Raw genomic sequence first — 21,841 nt, 5'->3', positions numbered from 1 at the left:
AGAATGAAATTTTATTTTACAAAAAGTAAGAAATTGAGCGAAAATTCGCCACCAATTGGTCGCCCATTGATTACCAATTGATTACCAATTGGCCATTCCCGGCTTATTCAGTGTCATAAAGTAGATCTGACACGAAGAACCGCTTTTGGCCGACGAGAAGAAGACCTGAGAAGCAAAACCAATGAATGAATGAATGAATGAAAAAATGGTGAAAACCTTGTCGTTTCGTTCGCATAAGAACTTGAGTTTTTGGGCTTTTTTATGCATAAAAACTCCGTCTAAATGTCCGGTTTCGACGCCTCTGATTTCGATGGCTTTATTACCCCAACCCATGATTTGTCCGGTGCCGATGAATGCGACCGAAGTTGGCATTTCTCCCCATTGCAAAACTATATTTTTACTCACTTTTCCTAAAAACAAATCATTAGAACGAAAAACGCATACAAAATGCGGACAAACCGTAAGTATTGACGTAAACGCCTTCGTCTGCAAAGAAACGGCATTTTTAACAAATGGACAACAATTCAATTGAACGACACTTACTGTCGTAACAGAGAAGCAGTTGAAGACCTTTAGAGTTCGGCAAAGTTATGATTGTGTGCGGAGTAATCGGCGTCTGGGTCTGAGGTCAGAAACAAAGGTCAGAGAGAGTGTGTGTGTGTGTGTGTCAAAGGTCAATACTGACGTGTGTCGGGACGTATATGTCATAGACAGCACCGCAGTCGAGGTCAACGGCGTGAAAGCCATGAGTGGATCCGTAAATGACTTTAAGACGAATGCCTTCTTCGATAGTCATGTCTACAAGAAGTGGTTTGTGGACGAGTTCTGCGAATGACTTGAAAGCCATGAATTTATGATAAGGTTTTGGCGCCCACGCGTAGATCTCGACGCTATCACGAAGAGCAATGACGAGGAACTTGATCCGTTCGTATTTGACTGGAAAACAAACAATTGTCAGAAAAGAGAAGATTGTGTGCTCGGGATGTGGCTGAAGAGGACACAGAAGAAGAACAGACAGACAGACCGTTTCCACTCCAAATACGAAACGTGTTTTCCCAGTCCTTCGACACGTGTTGTGGGATCAGCCACACCACTGGCAGCAATGGACAGACAGATAATGAGAGAAAGAGAAAGATTGAAAAGACTAACCGATTTTGAAATGAATGGCTCCTTGAAGATCACCGACATTGACCCATCCAGACCGTTTCTCAATTTGCTGAATAAACAAATCAATCAATGAAAGCAAAGAATCGGGAAAAGAATACTCACGCCATCGGTTCTAATGATTTTGCTTTTGAGCCAGGACAAGTAATAAACGCGAACTCTTGCTTTTTTGCCCGAAATCGTAATCAAGATGTTCTGTCCCTCGAGAACCTCCATTTGTTGGAATCGTCTTCGAGATATCAGTTGATAGACTTTGCCTTGTCCGCTTCGGTCAAGAAGCATTAATCCGTTTTCGGTTCCGATCAGAAGATTGACACCCCAAAGCGCTGCACACAACACTTCCGAATTGAATCGCTTCTTGTATTTGCGTATTTCGGGCGTATCGGCCGCCGCATTCGGAACATTCACGTTGACATGCGATTCGCGACGCGGACTCGGAGTCGGACCGCCGGCTGAGAAACCGAACGTCAAGAAAGAGCGTTGTTTGTTCTGCAATTGCGAAATCGGCGTCGGCGCTCCCGAAGACTGACGGAATTGCATCAAAAGAGCCGACACTTCGTCCGCGCGTTGTTCTGACGGCACGTGTTGTGACAACAGATCCGGAACTGCGCCGGCGCGTTGATCCGCTTCCGACGCGCCGTTTAAGCGACGCAACACAAGAGTTCCGTCGTTGTCTTCGCGTGGAATCGGCGGAAGAGGTTTGCTTGGAGGTTGGGCGTCGACAGGAGGCGGCGGAAGAGGCCGGTTCGGCGGAACAGCTCCCGGACTAAGAAAAGGTCATTTAGAGAGAGAGGTGAAAGGTCAAAGAAGAAGACAAGCTTACAGAGGTCGTGGCGGATCAGAGGCGAGAAGAGTTCCGTCATTTCTTGTTCTCGAATCTTCGATTTCTTCGTCCGAATCGTCGGAATCGTTGTTCGGTTTTTGACGATCGCGTCTTCGGTCTCTTTGTTGACCATTAGCTCCGAGTTCGTTGAGTTGAGCCGCTAAAACGTCCAGATCTTCGGGTCTTTGCATTTGAGATGCAACTTTAAAAAGAGCAGAATTCCGCGGCTTTTTCTCATCGGGAACTGGTGGCAATGGCTTCGACGGCGGCGGTAACTCCGGAACTGTTATAACACGACTCGGCGGAACGGGCAGTGGCCGGTTAGCGGGATGGTCACGTGAGGGTCCGGCCGGTGCTGACGTCAGAGTTCGATCGTTGCGGCGAAGAGTGTCATCACGTGGTTCATCGGGAGCAGGGATTGGCAAGAGGTCGTCTTCGTCGTCGGAATGTTGGAATCTGGGATCTGAATCCTGCCGTTTATGTTTTCTGACCCGATCAATGTGATCCTTGAGCTGAATCCTCACTTGTCTCTCTGTCGGCTGATCTCTGATAAACGGATGTTTCAACAGCTGATCCGTGTACGGTCTTTGTTGATAATCCTTCACTAAAACAGTTTCAATAAAACTCTGAAACTTTTTACACCATTTCTTCGACTTAAGACGCGGGGGCGGATTTCGCGGAATCAAAAACAACGCTCGCATTGGATGCAAATCACACAATGGCGGCGTATTCTCCGCCATTTCCAGAGCCGTTATGCCGAGAGACCACAGATCGGATCGGTTATCATAAGTCGCATCCGGATTCTCATCGCACGCAATAACTTCAGGTGCCATCCAATATGGCGTTCCTATGAATGTATTTCTTCGGCCAATAGTTCTGTCGAGTTGTGCGGAAACTCCGAAGTCGACTAACTTGACTTCGGCATTATCGGTTAACAACACGTTCTGTCCTTTAATATCGCGATGTATTATCTTATTGGCGTGTAAATGCGAAAGACCGCGAAGAATCTCGCGACAAACGTAAGCAATCCATTCTTCACGCAAAGACTGGCCTTTTGTTGCTGTCATTAGAACTGATAATTAGAATAACTGATGAACTCAAGAATGAACTCACATTTGACCAGATCCGTGACAGATCCAGCTCCACAGTATTCCATCACGAGCTGACAATAGATAACAAACAGTGAGCTATAGTTTCAAGATTTATAGTTAGAAAACAAACCCAAAGCTTGTCGTCTTTTCCCGGCGGACTCTTGTGGATGAAAGCTCCGTAATAAGTGGCAATATTGCGATGATGCGAATACTATTAGACAATCAGATTGGATCAGATTGGATCAGATTGGATCAAAGCAAAGCAGACAAACCTTTTTCAAGACATTGATCTCGAGTTTGATTTCCTCTTCTTCATCCTAAAACACACCAAATGTCAAATCAAGCCATTAATCACTGAACACTCACTTCCGTCACATCCATGATCTTAATAGCGGCCAATTGGCCCGTCTTCGTGTGTCTTCCCTACAGATAGACAGACAATGGATCAGATAACAACAAGACAATAGCAAATAGAAATACTTTGTAGACTTGGCCATAAGTGCCGTTTCCGACGACTTCGATGAGTTCAAAGATGCCCGCCGGATCCTTTGAAGAATTCCAATAAGAAATAGTCTTTTAGAACAAGACATACCTTAAGAGCGTTGAGATCGATGTCATCGAGACTGCAATTGACCGACGGCTGGGTTAAGGCCATGATTTTTGGTCTGATTTTTGGTCAAAATGAAAGCCAACGCAAACACACCCTTCGCTGTGAGTCTGCGCTGAAATAGCAGTCAATGAACGCAAAGTCAATGAACGACTAAAACAACTCAAAACTCGACCGCTTTTGGCCTCCGATTAACCGAATGTCGTCTTCAATGACAAACCATTGTCTTTACACTCGAATCACAACTCAAGACAATCAGAGATGCGTTTAAAGACACGAATTGTGTCCACTCTTCTGTTATGTTGTTTATCTTTGGCATCTTTTGTCTTATATTTCGTCGTTTTCTTCGACGACTCCGAGGTTTGTCTTCTTCTTTGTCTTTTATTGTCTTTTTCTTCATTTCATCTCTTTTTCAGTCAAAACAAACTCCGAAAACAACTTTAATTATTCTTCCGTTTTCTGAAATTCGAATCAAAAATCAAACAAAAAAAGCCATTTCTGCGGACATTGTTTCCCGAATCGCTTCCAAAGCCGACGCCATGTCTTTAAATGTCTCACAAGAAGCGCTGTCTCTGTTGTCGAAACTCAAAAGCGAACTTCGCGTCGACCAAACAGACGTCGATCCGTCGCGTGTTTGGACAGTCGCGCAGTCGTGGGTCACAGCGCGCGCCGTTTTGCCGGAAAACGCGACTCTTTTGGGACTCGTTTTGTCGACTTTATCGCGAGCACGTGTGTCACGTGCAGACGTGAGTCGTTCGGGAACTCAATTGAAAGTATTGCTTGACTTAGAAGGCGGTCAACGCGTTCTATTCAAACCCAAACGCTATTCTCGCGATTTTATTGTTGACGGCATTTACGGCGGGGCTGACCGTCATAACGGAGAAATAGTCGGTAATATTCACCCGAAAACCAATTCATTTCTTMTTCGTCTTCTATCCTTCTATTCTTCAGCCTTTCACGTGTCACGTCTTCTATCTCTGCGTTCGGCACCTGTTGTTTCTTCACGACGTCTTCACATCGATTCTGAACTTCGATCGGTTGCCACTCCGGGATTATCGTCCACTTTTCTCAATGATTCTTGTTTTTATGGCGACTGTCACTTTTGCAGTCCATCGGATGCGGTTTGTTGTGATTCCAGTGGTTATCTTGAAGGATCCGTTCATCTCTTACTTCCGGCAAAATTCAAGGTTTAGTCTCTCGTTTTGTCTCTCTCTGTCTTTCTCTGACTCTCTGTTCAGTTACAGCGTGTAAGACATCCGTGGCAACGAACTTATCGATCGGGAGTTTCCGCTCTTTGGGAAACTGACGCCGAGTTCTGCGACAAAGTCTTAAAACGCGTTGCTTTGCGTCCGCGACTTCTGGATCTGATCGATGCGTCAATTCTGGACTTTTTGATCGGCAATGCTGACCGACATCATTACGAGGTCTTCAAAGACGTTCCCAATTCAGCGGTTCTATTGATCGGTAAGATTTGGAATCTGTTTTCCAATCGAATTATTGATCTATTCTTAGACAACGGGAAGAGCTTTGGAAATCCCGATTTTCACGAACTGTCGATTCTTTACCCTTTATTACAATGTTGTCACGTGCGTCGATCAACTGTCGCGCGTTTGCGTCTTGTGGCCGCTTTACCGCTTTCACACGCCGTTCAATACCTGTTATCGGATGACGCGCTTTGGCCTCTTTTGACACGTGAGCATTTGTCAGCTCTGGACGTGCGTGCTCGGCGCGTATTGGCTGCCGTCGAGTTTTGTTTAGAAACCAAAGGTTTTCGACACGTTTTTGCAAAATAAGACTTTATTTATAGGAAATACGGACAAACATTTCGCGGAGGAATTACGCGCTCAGAATCGGGAACTGCGCTAAAGATCTTGGCCTCACGAGTATGCGCATCGGTGAAGGAGAGGACAGCGGCCACATTAGCGCATCGATAGCAGTAATTAGGAGCCGACCAAACGGTCACGAGTTTGTCGTCAAACATGTATTTGAATCCTTCTTGGACCAATTGATGCGCGCGACACAACAAATCCAAACCATTTAATGCCATAAACTATAATCAAATCAAAACAAAACTCAAATCTAATCTTCATTTCAATCTCTAATGCTTTACCTCATGAGTAACGCGCGCTCCAAACAACCATCCCGCACCACGAGGACTCATTGCCCACGTGTCAACCTCCTCGGGATCAGACCAAACAAGGTCACAAAAGGCTCCTTTATATGGGATCTCCTGATTGCGTTCCAGAGTTCGGATTTGATCCAAAGCATTGATTTCAGGCGAAAGTCCGCCGTGAACACACAGAATGCGACCGTCAATGACCTGTTGGGAAGACGCGGTCAGATTAAGACTAATTAAGATTAAGACTGACGGCTGCGATGTTGAGGAGATCGAAGACTTTCTGACAATATTTCCACGCGTTTGCGTTTCCGTATTTAGTGAGACATTCGTCTGAAAAACAAAGATTTCAATTGATTTATGGATTAATTGATTGAAACAAACCGTAAAATCCGTAGATTTGTGTGATTTGTCTGCTCTCGTGATTTCCTCTCAAAAGAGTTATTTTATGCGGATATTTGGCCTTCAAAGTCAACAATCGGGTTAACGTCTCGAGAGAATAATATCCGCGATCAACAAAATCTCCCTAAAAATAGATTCCAATTAATTGAAACAATTGTGAAGAAAAACCGACCAAAAAAACATAATTAGTGTCGGGAAGGGGTCCTCCCGTTCGGAACAATTGCTCCAAGTCGTAGAACTGGCCGTGAATGTCACCGCAAACTGTGACCGGAGTCGACACGGGCTGAACATTGCTTTCTTCCACTAATATTTGGCAAACAATGTCACACAAAACCTAAACATACAATCTATTGATAACATCTTAAAACAATCGCAACGAGACTTACTTTGAAGTCATTTTCGGGTAAATACTGGCAGTTCTTCGCCCAACAGATCCATTCGTCCAAACGCTCTGTCATTTCGCTCACTTGTCGTCAATGACGTCTCAAAACGTTATTTATGTCTTAAACAAGAAAAACAACACTTTTGTCGTCAATTGTCTCGAGAAATGTCTTCTTTTCTTTCGACTTCTTTGCCGCCGCCGAAACACGTGACGTCACAGTCACGTCCTGTCGCTGTTGCCGTGACTTCATCCGCAGTCGCCACTTGCGATTCCCGTATTCCGCCATACGGTAGTAGATCCGGATGGATTCCTCGATGTCAATTGGATTTCGGCTCAGATGGTGGTGCATTTCCCGAAATACCAATCGCACAGTTCCCGTTAGATATGGGACGCAAAGTCGATGTCACGAGTAATGCATTGTCTGTTGAATTGGATTCACGCGGAGAAATCAAATTCGACGCTTTATTACGTCAGGGAGCGTCCATTCAAGACAAAGTCATTTATCATAAACTACAAGATCTGTTACCACAAGAAGTTCGCGACGATTCGGTTCTTGAAAAACCAGACGAAGAATTCATTAATAAAACAACTGAAGAGACGAGACTTGCTTTACAAAGATTAACTCAAACCAAGATCTCGGCCGCACTTCCCGTCAGACATGCGGACAAAACGGGATCAGCTCAGTATATTCGATACACACCGTCGGGTTCGGGAGCGGATTTCGGTTCGGGATCTGAACAGCGAATAATTCGTTTGGTTGAAGTACAAAGAGATCCATTGGAACCGCCGAAGTTCAAAATCAATCAGAAGATCCCTCAAGCGCCTCCTTCGCCACCGCCACCGGTCATGCATTCACCGACGCGTAAGGTGTCTGTTCGGGAACAACAGGAATGGCGTATTCCTCCGTGTATTTCGAACTGGAAGAACGCAAAAGGATATACCATTCCTTTAGACAAACGTTTGGCGGCCGATGGGCGTGGTTTACAACAAACACATATAAACGAGAATTTCGCGAAACTTTCTGAAGCTCTTTACGTTGCGGACAGAAAAGCGAGAGAAGCCGTCGAAATGAGAGCTCAAATGGAACGCAAATTAGCGCAAAAGGAAAAGGAAAAAAAAGAAGACCACTTAAGGGCTTTGGCTCAACGCGCTCGGGAAGAACGCGCCGGTATTCGGGCCGAATCTCCCGACGGAACACACGATGAACGCGAAAGACATAACATTCGTCACGAAAGACATAAAGATCGACAACGAGAACGCAATTTGCAGAGAGCAGCGCCTGACAAACGGTCGCGTCTTGAAAGACAACGTGAACGTGATATCAGCGAACAGATTGCTCTGGGAGTGGCTAATCCACGCTCAGGACAGTCAGAAGTTCAGTTCGATTCGCGATTATTCAATCAATCGAAAGGACTTTCCAGTGGATTCGCAGAAGAAGACGATTATGGCGTTTATGATAAACCGTGGCGTTCCAACCAAGTCGTCTCACAAACACTTTATAGACCGTCAAAAACGGCAAATGAAGATCTGTTGACCAACGATGACATCGACGCGTTGGCCAACACTCAACGCTTTGTTCCCGACAAAGAGTTTTCCGGAACAGACAGAAATGCCAGACGCGATGGACCCGTGCAGTTCGAAAAACAGGAAGAAGAAGATCCGTTTGGTTTGGATAAATTCTTGACTGAAGTGAAAAAATCAAGTAAAAGAACTGAAGAGTCATCAATGGATCCGAAAAATAGTCACAAAAGACGCAAAGATTAAATAATTTTCATTTTTTAAATAAATTCATTGAAAACACTTTGAGAGCCATCTGTCGTTCAATTATTGTATTTTTGTTTTGATATTAAACAACGAAAACGATTCAAAATGAAGAAAAAGGTTTCTTTCGTTTGGCCTTCGGGTCGACCGATGACCACATCTTATAGATTCTGTGTTTTAGGTGCTTCTCATGGGAAAGAGTGGTTCGGGAAAGACAAGTATGCGTTCCATTATATTTGCCAATTACATCGCGAGAGACACCCGAAGACTCGGCGCAACCAGTAATCAATGAATCAATTAATCAATYAATTAATCAATGAATTAATCAAATTTCTTGCAGTCGATGTCGAGCACTCTCACGTCAGATTCTTGGGTATGTTTTTGATCTCCAGTTCTTCTCTAAAAACGTTTTTTATAGGAAATCTTGTGTTGAATTTATGGGATTGTGGCGGACAGGTATTTAAGACAAACAAATATTGTTTTGTTTCTAAAACTGTTTGTTTCGAAGGAAGCCTTTATGGAGAACTATTTCGCCGCTCAAAGAGAGGTCTTTTCTTTTCTCGTGTTTTAGTCTTTCATTAAAACTTGATTTTTCAGAATATCTTCCGAAACGTTGAAGTTTTGATTTATGTTTTTGACGTCGAATCGCGAGAACTTGAAAAAGACATGCATTACTATCAGTCCTGTTTGGAAGCCATTCTTCAGTTTTCTCCCGAAACAAAGATCTTTTGTTTGATTCATAAAATGGATTTAGTTCAAGAGGATCAGCGAGAACTGGTCAGAAAGGTTCGGTTCTTGTATTTTCCACTGATTTGTTGTTTTTGTAGATTTTTAAAGAACGCGAAACTGATTTAAAACGGTTATCCCGTCCTTTGGATTGCACCTGTTTTCGGACATCTATTTGGGATGAAACGCTATACAAAGCGTGGTCAACAATTGTCTATACTTTGATCCCAAATGTCCACGAATTGGAGAAACATTTACGTCATTTTGCGGACATAATAGACGCGGACGAAGTGTTGTTATTCGAAAGAGCGACTTTTCTTGTCATTTCTTATTGTCAACGAAAACCACACCGCGATGTCCACGTGAGTGCCGAACAAAACTATTACAACGAAACTAACTGTCGTCTCTTCTTCAGCGCTTCGAGAAGGTGTCAAACATAATAAAACAGTTTAAACTGAGTTGTTCTAAACTTGCGGCTCAGTTCCAGTCAATGGAAGTCAAAAACACGAATTTCGCTGCTTTTATCGATGGATTCACTCCAAACACTTACGTAATGGTCATAATGTCTGATCCGTCTATTCGTGAGTATTGAAACCGTCTCCGATTCCAAACTAAAGACCAATTGATCCGCAGCTTCGGCCGCAACTCTCATCAATATTCGCAATTCGCGCAAACACTTTGAGAAGTTAGAAGGCGTTCGCAATGCGCAGGCGTTTCCAAGAAATCATTGATTTATTTAAAAGTGTCCGCCGAAGCGCTCCGAAGCGCGTGAAATAAAGTCCAAATGATTCGCATATAAATCCAGATTTGAGTCAATTTGACGCCATTCGGCGCCCACCGCGTCGTCACCGGCACGCAATCGCAATGGCCGCGCGTCTTCCCAATGGAACAGTTTGACAACAGTTTCGATCCACGCGTTGTCTGTATTTCGCGGATCTTTAACGCATTCTCTGCAAACTTCTTCTCCCGATTCAAACAATCGTCTAATTCTGACCACTGTTTCGGTATCCGCTTCGGCTGCAGCCTCTTCCAGGAATTCTCGTTCGAGAGTTGTGTCCACACTTTCGCCTGATTCAACAAAACCGCCGGGAATTGCCCACTGGCCAGTATCGCGTCGTTTTATGGCCACAAACTCGAGAATCGGTTTGTTTGTTGTTTCGTGGATTTGAATTCGATTATTGAGATCGCGTTTCCATCTTTTCGGTGACAAAAAAAAGACAATTATTTTGAGATTTACAATAAACAGAATTACTGCGTGACAATGGCGTCGACGGCATGATTCGGACCTTTTCAACAGACAATACACTAATTAAAGACATTCAAGAGATTTTGCAACTGATTTACCCCAACGACCCAATACTCCGCGTAAACAAACACCAGTTCTTCCCAAAGGATTCAAAGGAAATCCGTCTTTTATGACGTAAATGTTTTGATGACTTCGACGATCAATCCGTCCGTCCATTTGATTCCATTTCGGCTGAAAACTCGCGTTTCTGTCACAAAACAAACTTCAGACATCAGATCTAATTGTTTGTTGTATTACCCGATGGACGGATCCGCCCAACTCTTGTCTGTCAAGTCTATCTCGTAAGCCGTCGGTGCGTATTGTGGCCAATCCACTGACCAGCAAGTCTTGTCTTTGGGAACTCTATCTGAAAGAAGAGATGTTTTGAAATGCATTTTCAGACTTGACTTACAAGAAGTCATTGGGAATCGAAATGAACGCCAAATGAAGACAATTGTTGACAATATGTTTGCCATTCAATGATTGTCTGCTTTCTTGCAATGCATTTGTTGTGTGCAGTGAAGCCTGCTTTGAGTGACCCTCTCTTCACTCAATTAGCGATTTATTACTACAATGTATTACAACATTACTATACAATAGTATACATAGTATTACATACAGTACTGCACTCTAAGTCTCCCTTCACTCGACTCGACTCCACTCCACTCCCTCTCCCTCTCCATGACTAACCCTAAGCCCTGTTCTGTTAATTGTATGATTTGTGCCATTGCTGTCAATCCCGAGGCAATGCTTTCTACACTGTATTTGAGTTGTAATTTGTAATTCAAATTGTTGTGTATCTGATTAATAGCGTAATGAATGTGTTATAAGAAAGACAAATATCGGGTGATTGGAAGCTCTGTCTTGTAATTGAAATGGCAAACAAAGACGTGGAAGCGATGGTCGCAATCAACGATCAAATGTTTTGTTTATTTAAACTTTCATTAAATTTCTTTTTTCGATACTTTTCTCTGAAAGCTTTCAAATGCCATAAGAGAGTGTCTTTCAGTGTCTTTGCGCCACTAAGTGGCCATTTGTCACTTCACGTCCCGATCTTAAAATGCATCCAAATGTGAGACAATTAGAAGACTATATTCTCTCTCATTTAATGGTCTCTTCATGCGCTCCGATGACTGCCTAATGATTTGCAATAAAATGAAATTTTGTTATTCAATGCTTTTATATTTCAATTAAAGTCACTTTCAATGCATTTCTATTAAGCTTTTAAACTCTTTCTTTTCGACAAATATTTACACAATAATTGCCTTAATATTCAACGAAGCGTTCAATAATAGAGCAAATTTGCATTCATTTGTCATCTCTTTCTCTCTCTGTTTGTCTCTCTCTCTCTCTTTGTTTCATTTTTTTCATATCTCTATTAAAATGCTTTTCAATTTTAAAGTAATATATAAATAATATCAAAGCTTTTTGACATCCAAAAGTAGTCGTAAAAAGTGTCGATTTTTTAATGTGATAAATGTCTACAAAATTTTTACGTCAAAAAGCACTCAAAAAAGCTGAAAAAGAGGGACAGAGAGATGAAAACTGATTGAGAATATGTTTGACACAAAAGAGACTCTTATTAATTAAATTCAGTCGTTTCTCAATTGGCATTGATTTGGAAAACAATAGGCGAGAAGTCAATTAATTTGTTGACTTAATATGAATATTAGTTCTCTGATTGGATCACTTCTAGTACTTCCACCACTTTGTCAACTGATGTCTGCTTGTGTTCCAATGGTTAGCCAATTGGATGGTTTGTGGGCGGAGTGAAGAGGGGAGCTATAATCAGATTAGTGGATGTGTGCTATAAAAGAGATCCGTTTCTCTCTCTTAGACATCAATAAAGCAACGGATAATGCAATAAAGCCTTGAATCGAGATTTCCAATCAATTATCTCTTAGACTGTGATCTAATGGAAGAGTTGACGGAATTTGTGTCCAAATCATTTACGGACTCCATTTCAGCGCCAATCACGACAACAACGGCCTTCTTCTCTTCTGCCACCGCCGCCTCCTTCCCTTGTGTTCCGCTTTTCCGAAGTCCGCATTCGGGTCAGCATTCGGCACTCCATTCGGTTGTCCAACGACTAAACGGCGCTTCTCTATCTGGATGGCCAATATTTAGAACGTCTTTGTCATCATCTGAGGAACAGTTGTGTTCTTCGCCTTCAAAAGTGACTTTAAGAAGCAGTTCAGTGATGAGTCGTGGATCTGATCCCGAAGACATCACAGCCGAAGATTCTGAAGACACAGACAACAGTCAGTCCACAGGTAAGACCTTTCTGACTGCGCGAACATCACGAACCTGTCATTTGGTTTGAGTCACGCGTTTGTTCGGACGTGACTTCTTTGGCAAATTGAAAACATTTGTCATTTGTTAGGCGCCGTCGAGACGAAGCGCGAGCCGCGCAGCGAAAGCACTCTCGAGTCGGGAGGCGAGTGTCGAGCGGACGACTCGAGCCGCAGCTGTGAAACTGGAAAAACGGCAAAACAACGCAGAAGTCGAACCAACTTCACGTTGGATCAACTCAACGAATTGGAACGACTCTTCGACGAAACACATTATCCGGATGCCTTCATGCGAGAAGAACTCTCTCAGCGGTTAGGCTTATCTGAGGCCAGGGTTCAGGTGAGGCACGCGTTTGTAAATAATCTAATTATAGGAGAGTTTGAATGAAAAAATCATGTCTTCATTCGTATGAAATTTGTGTCTAAATAATGAGCAAAGAATCCATCAAAAGATTCAAAAGATTGAAAAGTTATCAAAAAAATTGAAGCGAAATAACAAAAGTCTGATTTGATTTGAAAATGCAATAAATGTTTATTTAATTCACAAAAGAATTTACATAATTGTTAAGAGATTTTCATTCATTTTATGTCTATTTATAATACCATTCAATAAAAACCAATTACTTAACACTGAATTAATTAAAAGAGAGATTCAAATGAAATGCTTTCCAAATATAGGTCTGGTTTCAGAACAGAAGAGCCAAATGTCGAAAACATGAATCGCAGATCCAGAAGAGTGAGTAAACACACAATCAAACCAACAATCCTTTAATCGCAACTCTTTTCAGACCTAATGATGGCCACCACTACCACAACAACCATTCCCATCGAATCTTCGCGAATCGCTCCATACATAAGCGTCACGAGTTCGCCCACTCCACGCATCGCTTCCGCTCACGACCGACTTTCTGCCGCCGCTTTGCCCGCACCGCTCGCCTCGCATTACATGCCGTATCTGAGCGCCAACAGTGACTTGTTGACGGCCGCCCATCACTACGCGGCAGCCGTGGCGGCTCACGCCTCTCAACAGCCGTTTTTTGGAGTTCCAATGGGAGTCAGTCATCCGTATCCACCGTTTTCTTTGTCAGCACTTTTGGCTTCAGAACGACTCAACACAAAGAACTCGTCAATAGCTGATCTCAGGTCTGAATTTCGGTCTAATTGTTAGGTCTTTTGTGGTAATTATGGTTTTGTTTTCAGATTAAAAGCTCAAAAACATGCGGCGGCGTTAGGATTATGAAATAAAATGCGATATTTGTTCCTAAACTCGGATTAGTTTTAGTTTTTGTAGAAATCATTAGAAATTGAATTAAAAATAATTCAAAAATCAATTTCGTCTTTCATTTTCACAGATCATTAGCCACTCTATTGAGTGTTTCCTTCTTTTAATTTGTCTAATGGTTTCCTTCTGTGGATTCAATACCACATTATTATCTCTTTTTATTACCGACTTCTTTGCTGTCTTTGTTTTGACACAAGAGTCAATAAATTTAATTAGTTTTGCATTTAAAGCAATCAAAATAAGAGCAGAGGGGATGACAAGTAGTAGTATGTAGTCAGCGCTCAGGGAATGGGAGAGAGAGAGAGGAAAGGGAGGGAAGGGAGAGGAGGCACGCGGCGAATAAAATGAAACAAATGAATCACTTTTTGGTTTTATTGCAAACATTCATAACTTCTGGAATAAATATGAGACGACTGACCAAACGACTAGTGATAACCACAAGACTACTGATCCTTTTTAATCCTCTGTGATGTCATTCGGTAGATGATGGAGTCTTTGCCTGGATCAATGTTCCACATGGCCACTGATATACCAAATACGGCCACAGCTATCAGAATAGTAGTAAAAGCAATGGTCGCGAAAGCCGAGTGAAAGTTCGGGTCGAAAACGTGCGCCAAATTGAGATCCTGTTTGTGAAGAAAAAGACGGCATTATTAGGTCTCTGAAGACTCGTTTGTCAAAAGAGTGTCATTCAATAGATCCCAAAGGCTTTGAGACAATAGTGTTTGAAAAGCAATTCAATTAACAGTCTTTGAATGCAAAACATATCTTAGGAATGGTTTTCGGTGTCAAAACAAGTCATAGATATGATCAGTGATGCGAATCTGATCCCTGACACCATAACAATCACTCAAATGCATTACTCATAGATTGAGTGCACTCTCAGCGCATCTAATAGTCGGCAATCACTGTCTAATGGTTTTGATGGATAACATAAGTGTTAGAAAACCAATCTTCCATTAAATGCGCCCAAAATGCCCCCAAAGTACCCCTCCTTTCCATTTGCATCACTACTACTGTCCCATCGATTGTCGTGTTTTGCAATTCTGACATTGTTTCAGATATTAATCGATCGCTTGTTTGGATAACTGTTAACCAAAAGACGACTGTCTTTCTAATGCATTTCTAACACAACTTTATGGCAATCAATAAATGCTAAACTGCTTTCCTCTCCTCTCTCTCTATAATTTGTGTCATTTTAGGCACTATTACAGCACTTTTCAAGTAATAACACTTGAAATGCATTCAATTATATGCAAAATAACGACTCAATAACTAAAATATATAACAAATAACTAAAACAATCAGTTTTACTAATTATCAAAACAAATAATTGCAATTCAACTAAATCTCTAAATCTCTTTATAAGACAAAACATTTTCGGCTTTTTATACCGTTTTATAGTTTCGTTTTGAGTTCAATATAATTGTATTTCATTAATACAATAGTTTTCAATAAATTAAATTTTAATAATAAAAAAATGCTACAAATTGTTGAGTTATATATAAATAACAAATCATATGATTATTAATGTATTGTAAAAGAAAATGATTTATTAATAATAAAATGATTATCTATTCTGACTTAAAAACTATAAAACTTTAAAATAAATATATTTTAATAACTTTTCGAATACTATTTTTCTAAGTATACAAAAAATACTCAAATTTAACAAATGATTAAATAATAAAGTTATCGTAAAAAAATTATTATAAGTTATTACTAAAACATCTCTCAATAATGTCTATCCTATAGACATGTAGTGATGTTAAGATTGCAAAATTCGTAATTTCATTGTTACTGTAATTGCAATTATAACATAACGCCATCTATTGTTATTAAATTAACATTATTTAAATTGCAAAACATTTGTTAAATGTCTGAAAACATTGCTTAAAATACTACAAAAATGAGTGAAAATATATGTGAAAACAATTAAGAATTTATAAGCATTTTTATGCCCTCAATGCGCGCAATTGCAGCAAAAATTGACAAAATTAACAACACTAATCATTGTAATAGAAATCTTATTATTTTAAGTTATTTAGTCTTTAATCGCAAACAATTTAAATGATTTAATATTTAAATTATTACTCGTTTTACTTTTAAATTTTCATAATTAAAAGTAATTATTATTAGAGGCAAATACAAAATATTCAGACAAATTGTAATAATTTAAATAAAATTTAATTAAAATACTGTAAATTAGTTGACAATCAGTTAAAAACTGATTTATTGTATTGTAATTAAGTATTAATTAGTTAAAAATCTGAACAACAAATAGAAACAAATGTTAATTTTCAGAAACATTAACACATTTATCAATAATACTTATTAATACATTTAATGCAATAATACTGCCATCTATTGGTTGACACTCTTTCTATAATTTATTAATTCAATTCCAGATAAACTAAATCGTCTTATATTATCTCAAATTTGATAAAATACTTAAAATTAACAAAAAAAATCAAATCAAACCTTGTCTTCTGATGCCCGAACATTTCGGATCAAATGCGGTGATTGATAACGATCTTCAATGACAGTTACGACAACTTTATTACTGTATAATTGTGTTATATCTTGAGTCATCTAAATTCAATAAATTATAAAAATAAATTGAAATTCAATTAAGAGATAAATTTGTAAACCTTTTCTATAAGAGAATTGAGTAAATTTCGAGCAATTCTTCGAACTGATTCATCGTATTTATTGTGGTCTAAAATTGGTGCAAATGATCTGACGTCAAACCAATACAAATCCCTAAATGATGATGTCTTATGTCGGATACCATTAACCTAATATACGTTATTATAATTAACAATCAATCAATCAATCAATGAGTGAATTAACAAAACAATTCAAACCATTTCTAAGAACTGATAAATTGTTTCCAATTCAATAACCAAAGACTTTATATTCTTGTCGTTTTGATCGACATTTGACAACAATTCTTGTAATTCAAGTCTTTTCAAACCTTTATTCAGTTTTTCATCGTTTGAAAGAATATTGAATTTGTTGTCAATTTGATTGTTAGTTAAGATCTAAACAAGAAATTGTTAATCAATTGAAAAAGAAATTCATTTCAAATTTACTTCTTGTGAATCAAGTCTCAGAATAACTCTATTTTCAGATGAAAATCGTTGTTCAGTTCTTTGTCGAAAAACATCCCATTGAGTGATCAGTTCTTGTGTCTGAAAAATGATTAATTGATTAGAACTGATTAGAATTTGTGTCAAATATTGTTCACCTCTTCAATTGGTATGTCTTGTGTTCCGTCAAATTCAAAGTTGTGTTGACCAACAAGTCTTACGGTTAGACAAGCTTTCGGTAATGAAAAGACATCAGTAATGGAATCAAATGATTTCCAATCCAAAGACTACAAAATATCATCATTTCATTGATTACTTTGTGGTAAACGCCCCCAAATCTTCACATTGTTTACTATTTGATCCCCAATCTCTTACCTTTGGCAAAGAGTATCCCAGAGTTAATGAAAGCAAATCAGCGATGGATGAAGTCTTAATTGGATCTAATTTTGGTGAAAATCTGACGGATTTTGGTAAATAAACGAAATGCAAATTTGATTGACATTTGACCTCTTGTGCAACGATGGCCAATATCATCAACACTGCGTCTATATAACCACTATTATAATGACATTATTATCATTAATACATTACTTACTCAAAACAGTGGCCATTAGGTCTTAATTGACGTTAATTTAGTTGCAATTAATAACAATTAATAAATCAATCAATTTCTAAGTTTTCTGTATTTCTATTAAAATTTAATATTAAATACTATATAAACATCACATAAATGACGTCAACATTTCATATGAATAGCAATGGACGGCACACTTGTGTCTTACTCTATGGCTTTTTAATGAACTTTTATTTTAAAATATTTAGTTTTACTATAAAATAATATATTTCTTAAAATAACATTTGATTAAAATTAATTTGGTTTTCTATGATATTAAGAAATGACATAAATATAACAATAGCCTGTCTCTTGACTCTTGTTTTGGACAAAATCAAAGTCTGATAAATATATATCGTTGTCATCGCATTCAAACCATTGATTATTTTGATTATTATATACAAAACACGTGTAATGTCCGACTGATAAACTGATTCCGTGATGACATATAACTGCCACCAACTGGTAGATGACATAATCACCAGTTTGTAAATCAGTGTCAGTCTTGTTGTCTAAACTCTTGTCTTGATTTTCATTAAACAAATTGCGAACAACTTTAGAGTTGTTTGAAATCAAATGAAATCTATAATCAAATGTTTTGTAATGAAAATGATTGAAATCTAAATATATTTTTTAGACTAACTTTGATTTGTATGGTGTACTCAATGGTGAGGGAGTTATTAAATTGTTGTTGGAGTGATGGAGCGGTAAACGAATAAATTGTGGAACCATTACCTGTTCGTTACGTTTGTCTCCGTCCTCATCATATCTTCCGAGTTGTATAAACAATACTTTGGAAAGTTTGGCAAAACATTTCTCTAAAACGTTTTCATTTGCCAAACAGTCTTTGGCTATACATTTATGTCGAGTTGTTTCATCTTTGAGATATTCTTTAAAAGCAGTTTCAAGTGAGTGATTGTCGGGAATCGTCAAATACAAAGTCTGAAACTTTTCGTTTTGCATTTCAGTCTTATTATGACATGTTTTACACGTTAACGAACCCAATGTTTCAAAAGTAAAATTATGTTCAATTGGATCTAAATTTTTCATTTCATCAAATTCTTCGGCAATAATATCAATGATATGAGTGAAGAATTCTGCGGCGTCTTGTTGTAAATGACTCAGAAAAGTGTGGGATCTTTTGCCGACACAACTCTTCAATGATAACAAACTTTCATTTAACAGTTGTTGACAATCGTCTGATTTGTCTCGCATTTGATTGTATTGTTTGTAAACATTTAACACAATTCGAGTCATTTCTAAGTCTTTTTCTGAATTCAATTCTTTGTATTTATTCTCTAAATCTGTGATAAAAAACCTCAAAACAAACAAAGACTGAATAATTGCATTCATATAACAAGTATTAACTAAATTCTTTAAACCGATTGGAGTATTCTCATCAAAAATAGACACTCTTTGTCTCATCTCTTGTGTGGAAAATGTCGGAATAGAATCCGTTTCTTGTTCTTCATCACCGTCTTTGATGTTATTATTTATCACAAGTTTAATAGGAGTTATGTTTAATTGGTTTTTAATGACAAACGAAGTGTCGCTGTTTTTATTGGTTTTGTCATCACTTTTATGACAAATATTTTCTTTATCCCCTTCTGTTGGACTATAATAGTCATACAATGTCTTCATATTGACTTTTATCGGCGTATTTTTGACATTCAATTGATGATTATGTTTGACTCTTTTGAGTGATTCTGTAAAACAAATATGAAATAAGTTATATAAAGACTATTCAATCGTTGATTACTTGTCGACACTTTTCCGTTGATGAGTATCTGTTGCTCTGCAGGTGATAATCGGCTTTCAATTGGGAAACCGTTTGTCTCTTGAGTGCTATTATTGTTATTTTGTTTCAATTTGATACGTCTTCTGGTTGATTGATAAAACTTGTTGACAGCAATGGGAGACATATTGTCACTAATATATCACTCAAACTGATCTCAAAGTGTTAACAATGTTTTGGCGCTCTCTCTCTCTCTCAACACATCATGTATTGGAAAAGTGATTGATATTTATGACGACATGTGGCCATAGTATACATGTATTGCTGTGAATGTTAGAGTCATTCCAAATAAATTCATACTTTGCAAACACTGGTCACTACTCAAAGCTAGCAATTGTTGTGCAGATAAGTCATAGCAAAGGCGTCTTAGCTCTTATACATACAATATGTAGTACAGTATTGCCTACATATTATGTACATTACATATACTCTTATAATAAATTATCTTTATTTATATGATTTATAACAAAAGTTGGACAAATACTTCCCGAAATATAGTTAAAAATTTCAATTTTAAAAAATTATCAAAAAATATCTAAATTATCTCAAAAAATTTCATTTATTGTAGATTATATGCTGAATATAAACATTAAAAATCTGTTTTTGGCTGATTTATCAACAATTTTCAATTTTTTGGTTTATTAAAAAATACGTTTATCGGATATTTCCCTTATTTTCTCATAAATCTAAAACTGTTTCATTGAAAACAAAACCAAAATATTGGATAATTTTAACAAATTTATTATAGATGTCTCAGTAATCAGTTTAAGCATTAATACAATGATATGATTGTAATGTGTAAATGTTTATTATATTTTGTACTTTATATTAGTGTATACATCATAGGAAATGTTTTATATTTGTATATAAAACATTAAACATGATTTTTTGAAAATTTATCAGTAATCCGCCATTTTGACCATTTTCATGAAGAGACACTTTTCAATACATTATTAGTAGTCATATAACCGAATCTGAAGTCAGAATTTCAAAATTATCAAAAAATATGCTACAGACAGACAGACAGACAGACAGACAGACAGACAGACAGACAGACAGACAGACAGACAGACAGACAGACAGACAGACAGACAGACAGACAGACAGACAGACAGACAGACAGACAGACAGACAGACAGACAGACAGACAGACAGACAGACAGACAGACAGACAGACAGACAGACAGACAGACAGACAGACAGACAGACAGACAGACAGACAGACAGACAGACAGACAGACAGACAGACAGACAGACAGACAGACAGACAGACAGACAGACAGACAGAGACAGACAGACAGACAGACAGACAGACAGACAGACAGACAGACAGACAGACAGACAGACAGACAGACAGACAGACAGACAGACAGACAGACAGACAGACAGACAGACAGACAGACAGACAGACAGACAGACAGACAGACAGACAGACAGACAGACAGACAGACAGACAGACAGACAGACAGACAGACAGACAGACAGACAGACAGACAGACAGACAGACAGACAGACAGACAGACAGACAGACAGACAGACAGACAGACAGACAGACAGACAGACAGACAGACAGACAGACAGACAGACAGACAGACAGACAGACAGACAGACAGACAGACAGACAGACAGACAGACAGACAGACAGACAGACAGACAGACAGACAGACAGACAGACAGACAGACAGACAGACAGACAGACAGACAGACAGACAGACAGACAGACAGACAGACAGACAGACAGACAGACAGACAGACAGACAGACAGACAGACAGACAGACAGACAGACAGACAGACAGACAGACAGACAGACAGACAGACAGACAGACAGACAGACAGACAGACAGACAGACAGACAGACAGACAGACAGACAGACAGACAGACAGACAGACAGACAGACAGACAGACAGACAGACAGACAGACAGACAGACAGACAGACAGACAGACAGACAGACAGACTCAAAAAAGGCGTAATTATGTGTAACTCAAATAGATTTCAGTAAACGAAACTTTTCATTTTTTTTTTGAAAATTACAGAATAGCGTAGAAATAGGAGTCAATTGATTGTTTGACAAATTGTTATAATTTACAACATATTTTTCTAATTGTTTTCTAATACAGTTCTAAATTGTAGTTAAATTAAAACAAAATATTATAAAACTGTAAAGATTTTCAGTATATAAAAATATAAATTATATTTTTTAAAACTTGATTTATGATTATTATTATTATCTATGTTTAATTGATTTTAAATTAATAAATATATTAATAATTAGATTTTTAAGTTTTAAGAAAAAAAATTATTTAAAAATTATTTATAATCATTAGTGAGACGATAAATAGTATTAAAACGAAAGGATAAATTAGATTGAATTTTAAAAACTACATAAAAATAATATTTGTAAATACAA

The 21,841-nt window shown here is 38.5% G+C and overlaps 9 protein-coding genes across 13 annotated transcripts; 4 read left to right on the top strand and 5 right to left on the bottom strand.

Moving 5' to 3' along the window:
• Window positions 1-17: 17 nt before the first annotated feature.
• Window positions 18-3,927, bottom strand: LOC128965749 (misshapen-like kinase 1). Of its 2 annotated transcripts, XM_054312508.1 has the most exons (15): window positions 3,671-3,927; window positions 3,559-3,624; window positions 3,445-3,501; window positions 3,351-3,395; window positions 3,209-3,289; window positions 3,101-3,149; window positions 1,988-3,047; window positions 1,270-1,930; window positions 1,150-1,216; window positions 1,025-1,093; window positions 686-936; window positions 544-622; window positions 460-486; window positions 217-410; window positions 18-165 (listed from the first exon to the last, which is right to left on the bottom strand). In XM_054312508.1, the coding sequence occupies exons 1-15, from the start codon at window positions 3,731-3,733 to the stop codon at window positions 82-84; spliced, it is 2,853 nt and encodes a 950-aa protein (XP_054168483.1). In that variant the 5' UTR covers window positions 3,734-3,927; the 3' UTR covers window positions 18-81. The 2 variants fall into 2 exon arrangements, with proteins under 2 accessions (XP_054168483.1, XP_054168484.1); XM_054312509.1 differs by lacking the exon at window positions 1,025-1,093.
• A 19-nt stretch (window positions 3,928-3,946) lies between these two features.
• LOC128965752 (glycosaminoglycan xylosylkinase-like) lies at window positions 3,947-5,478 on the top strand. 4 transcript variants are annotated; one of them, XM_054312516.1, is made up of 5 exons: window positions 3,947-4,045; window positions 4,102-4,576; window positions 4,637-4,872; window positions 4,924-5,149; window positions 5,198-5,478. In XM_054312516.1, exons 1-5 carry the CDS (start codon window positions 3,947-3,949, stop codon window positions 5,476-5,478), a joined length of 1,317 nt encoding a protein of 438 aa, XP_054168491.1. The 4 variants fall into 4 exon arrangements, with proteins under 4 accessions (XP_054168491.1, XP_054168490.1, XP_054168489.1 ...); XM_054312515.1 differs by having other exon boundaries at window positions 4,924-5,478; XM_054312514.1 differs by having other exon boundaries at window positions 4,102-4,872.
• LOC128965755 (serine/threonine-protein phosphatase 6 catalytic subunit-like) lies at window positions 5,433-6,724 on the bottom strand. Its single transcript, XM_054312519.1, has 6 exons — window positions 6,590-6,724; window positions 6,376-6,537; window positions 6,186-6,327; window positions 6,055-6,134; window positions 5,796-6,005; window positions 5,433-5,735 (listed from the first exon to the last, which is right to left on the bottom strand). The coding sequence occupies exons 1-6, from the start codon at window positions 6,659-6,661 to the stop codon at window positions 5,487-5,489; spliced, it is 915 nt and encodes a 304-aa protein (XP_054168494.1). The 5' UTR covers window positions 6,662-6,724; the 3' UTR covers window positions 5,433-5,486.
• LOC128965751 (SNW domain-containing protein 1-like) lies at window positions 6,696-8,416 on the top strand. Its single transcript, XM_054312512.1, has one exon. The coding sequence runs from the start codon at window positions 6,751-6,753 to the stop codon at window positions 8,347-8,349; it is 1,599 nt and encodes a 532-aa protein (XP_054168487.1). The 5' UTR covers window positions 6,696-6,750; the 3' UTR covers window positions 8,350-8,416.
• Window positions 8,383-9,864, top strand: LOC128965754 (ras-related GTP-binding protein A-like). Its single transcript, XM_054312518.1, has 9 exons — window positions 8,383-8,466; window positions 8,528-8,627; window positions 8,687-8,719; window positions 8,765-8,802; window positions 8,855-8,893; window positions 8,944-9,123; window positions 9,174-9,434; window positions 9,488-9,653; window positions 9,706-9,864. Exons 1-9 carry the CDS (start codon window positions 8,455-8,457, stop codon window positions 9,801-9,803), a joined length of 927 nt encoding a protein of 308 aa, XP_054168493.1. The 5' UTR covers window positions 8,383-8,454; the 3' UTR covers window positions 9,804-9,864.
• Window positions 9,809-10,881, bottom strand: LOC128965757 (ADP-ribose pyrophosphatase, mitochondrial-like). Its single transcript, XM_054312520.1, has 5 exons — window positions 10,770-10,881; window positions 10,616-10,724; window positions 10,417-10,565; window positions 10,325-10,358; window positions 9,809-10,268 (listed from the first exon to the last, which is right to left on the bottom strand). Exons 1-5 carry the CDS (start codon window positions 10,831-10,833, stop codon window positions 9,809-9,811), a joined length of 816 nt encoding a protein of 271 aa, XP_054168495.1. The 5' UTR covers window positions 10,834-10,881.
• Window positions 10,882-12,193: 1,312 nt separating this feature from the next.
• LOC128965729 (short stature homeobox protein 2-like) lies at window positions 12,194-14,001 on the top strand. Its single transcript, XM_054312481.1, has 5 exons — window positions 12,194-12,630; window positions 12,741-12,988; window positions 13,327-13,384; window positions 13,437-13,791; window positions 13,849-14,001. The coding sequence occupies exons 1-5, from the start codon at window positions 12,273-12,275 to the stop codon at window positions 13,886-13,888; spliced, it is 1,059 nt and encodes a 352-aa protein (XP_054168456.1). The 5' UTR covers window positions 12,194-12,272; the 3' UTR covers window positions 13,889-14,001.
• A 226-nt stretch (window positions 14,002-14,227) lies between these two features.
• Window positions 14,228-17,710, bottom strand: LOC128965730 (renin receptor-like). Its single transcript, XM_054312482.1, has 8 exons — window positions 17,618-17,710; window positions 17,398-17,567; window positions 17,181-17,309; window positions 17,026-17,124; window positions 16,798-16,974; window positions 16,582-16,728; window positions 16,412-16,522; window positions 14,228-14,556 (listed from the first exon to the last, which is right to left on the bottom strand). Exons 1-8 carry the CDS (start codon window positions 17,631-17,633, stop codon window positions 14,374-14,376), a joined length of 1,032 nt encoding a protein of 343 aa, XP_054168457.1. The 5' UTR covers window positions 17,634-17,710; the 3' UTR covers window positions 14,228-14,373.
• Window positions 17,711-17,911: 201 nt separating this feature from the next.
• LOC128965901 (putative ubiquitin carboxyl-terminal hydrolase 50) lies at window positions 17,912-19,671 on the bottom strand. Its single transcript, XM_054312679.1, has 3 exons — window positions 19,395-19,671; window positions 18,279-19,341; window positions 17,912-18,218 (listed from the first exon to the last, which is right to left on the bottom strand). Exons 1-3 carry the CDS (start codon window positions 19,555-19,557, stop codon window positions 17,912-17,914), a joined length of 1,533 nt encoding a protein of 510 aa, XP_054168654.1. The 5' UTR covers window positions 19,558-19,671.
• Between the last annotated feature and the right edge of the window lie 2,170 nt (window positions 19,672-21,841).

This window comes from Oppia nitens, unplaced genomic scaffold (assembly GCF_028296485.1).
Source record: "Oppia nitens isolate AA-2021 unplaced genomic scaffold, nextdenovo-longstitch-racon4-pilon3 scaffold18_pilon_pilon_pilon, whole genome shotgun sequence".
Classification (NCBI taxonomy): Eukaryota; Metazoa; Arthropoda; class Arachnida; order Sarcoptiformes; family Oppiidae; genus Oppia; species Oppia nitens.
Note: the sequence above shows the minus strand (reverse complement) of the source record. Positions and strands in the feature narration are given on the sequence as shown.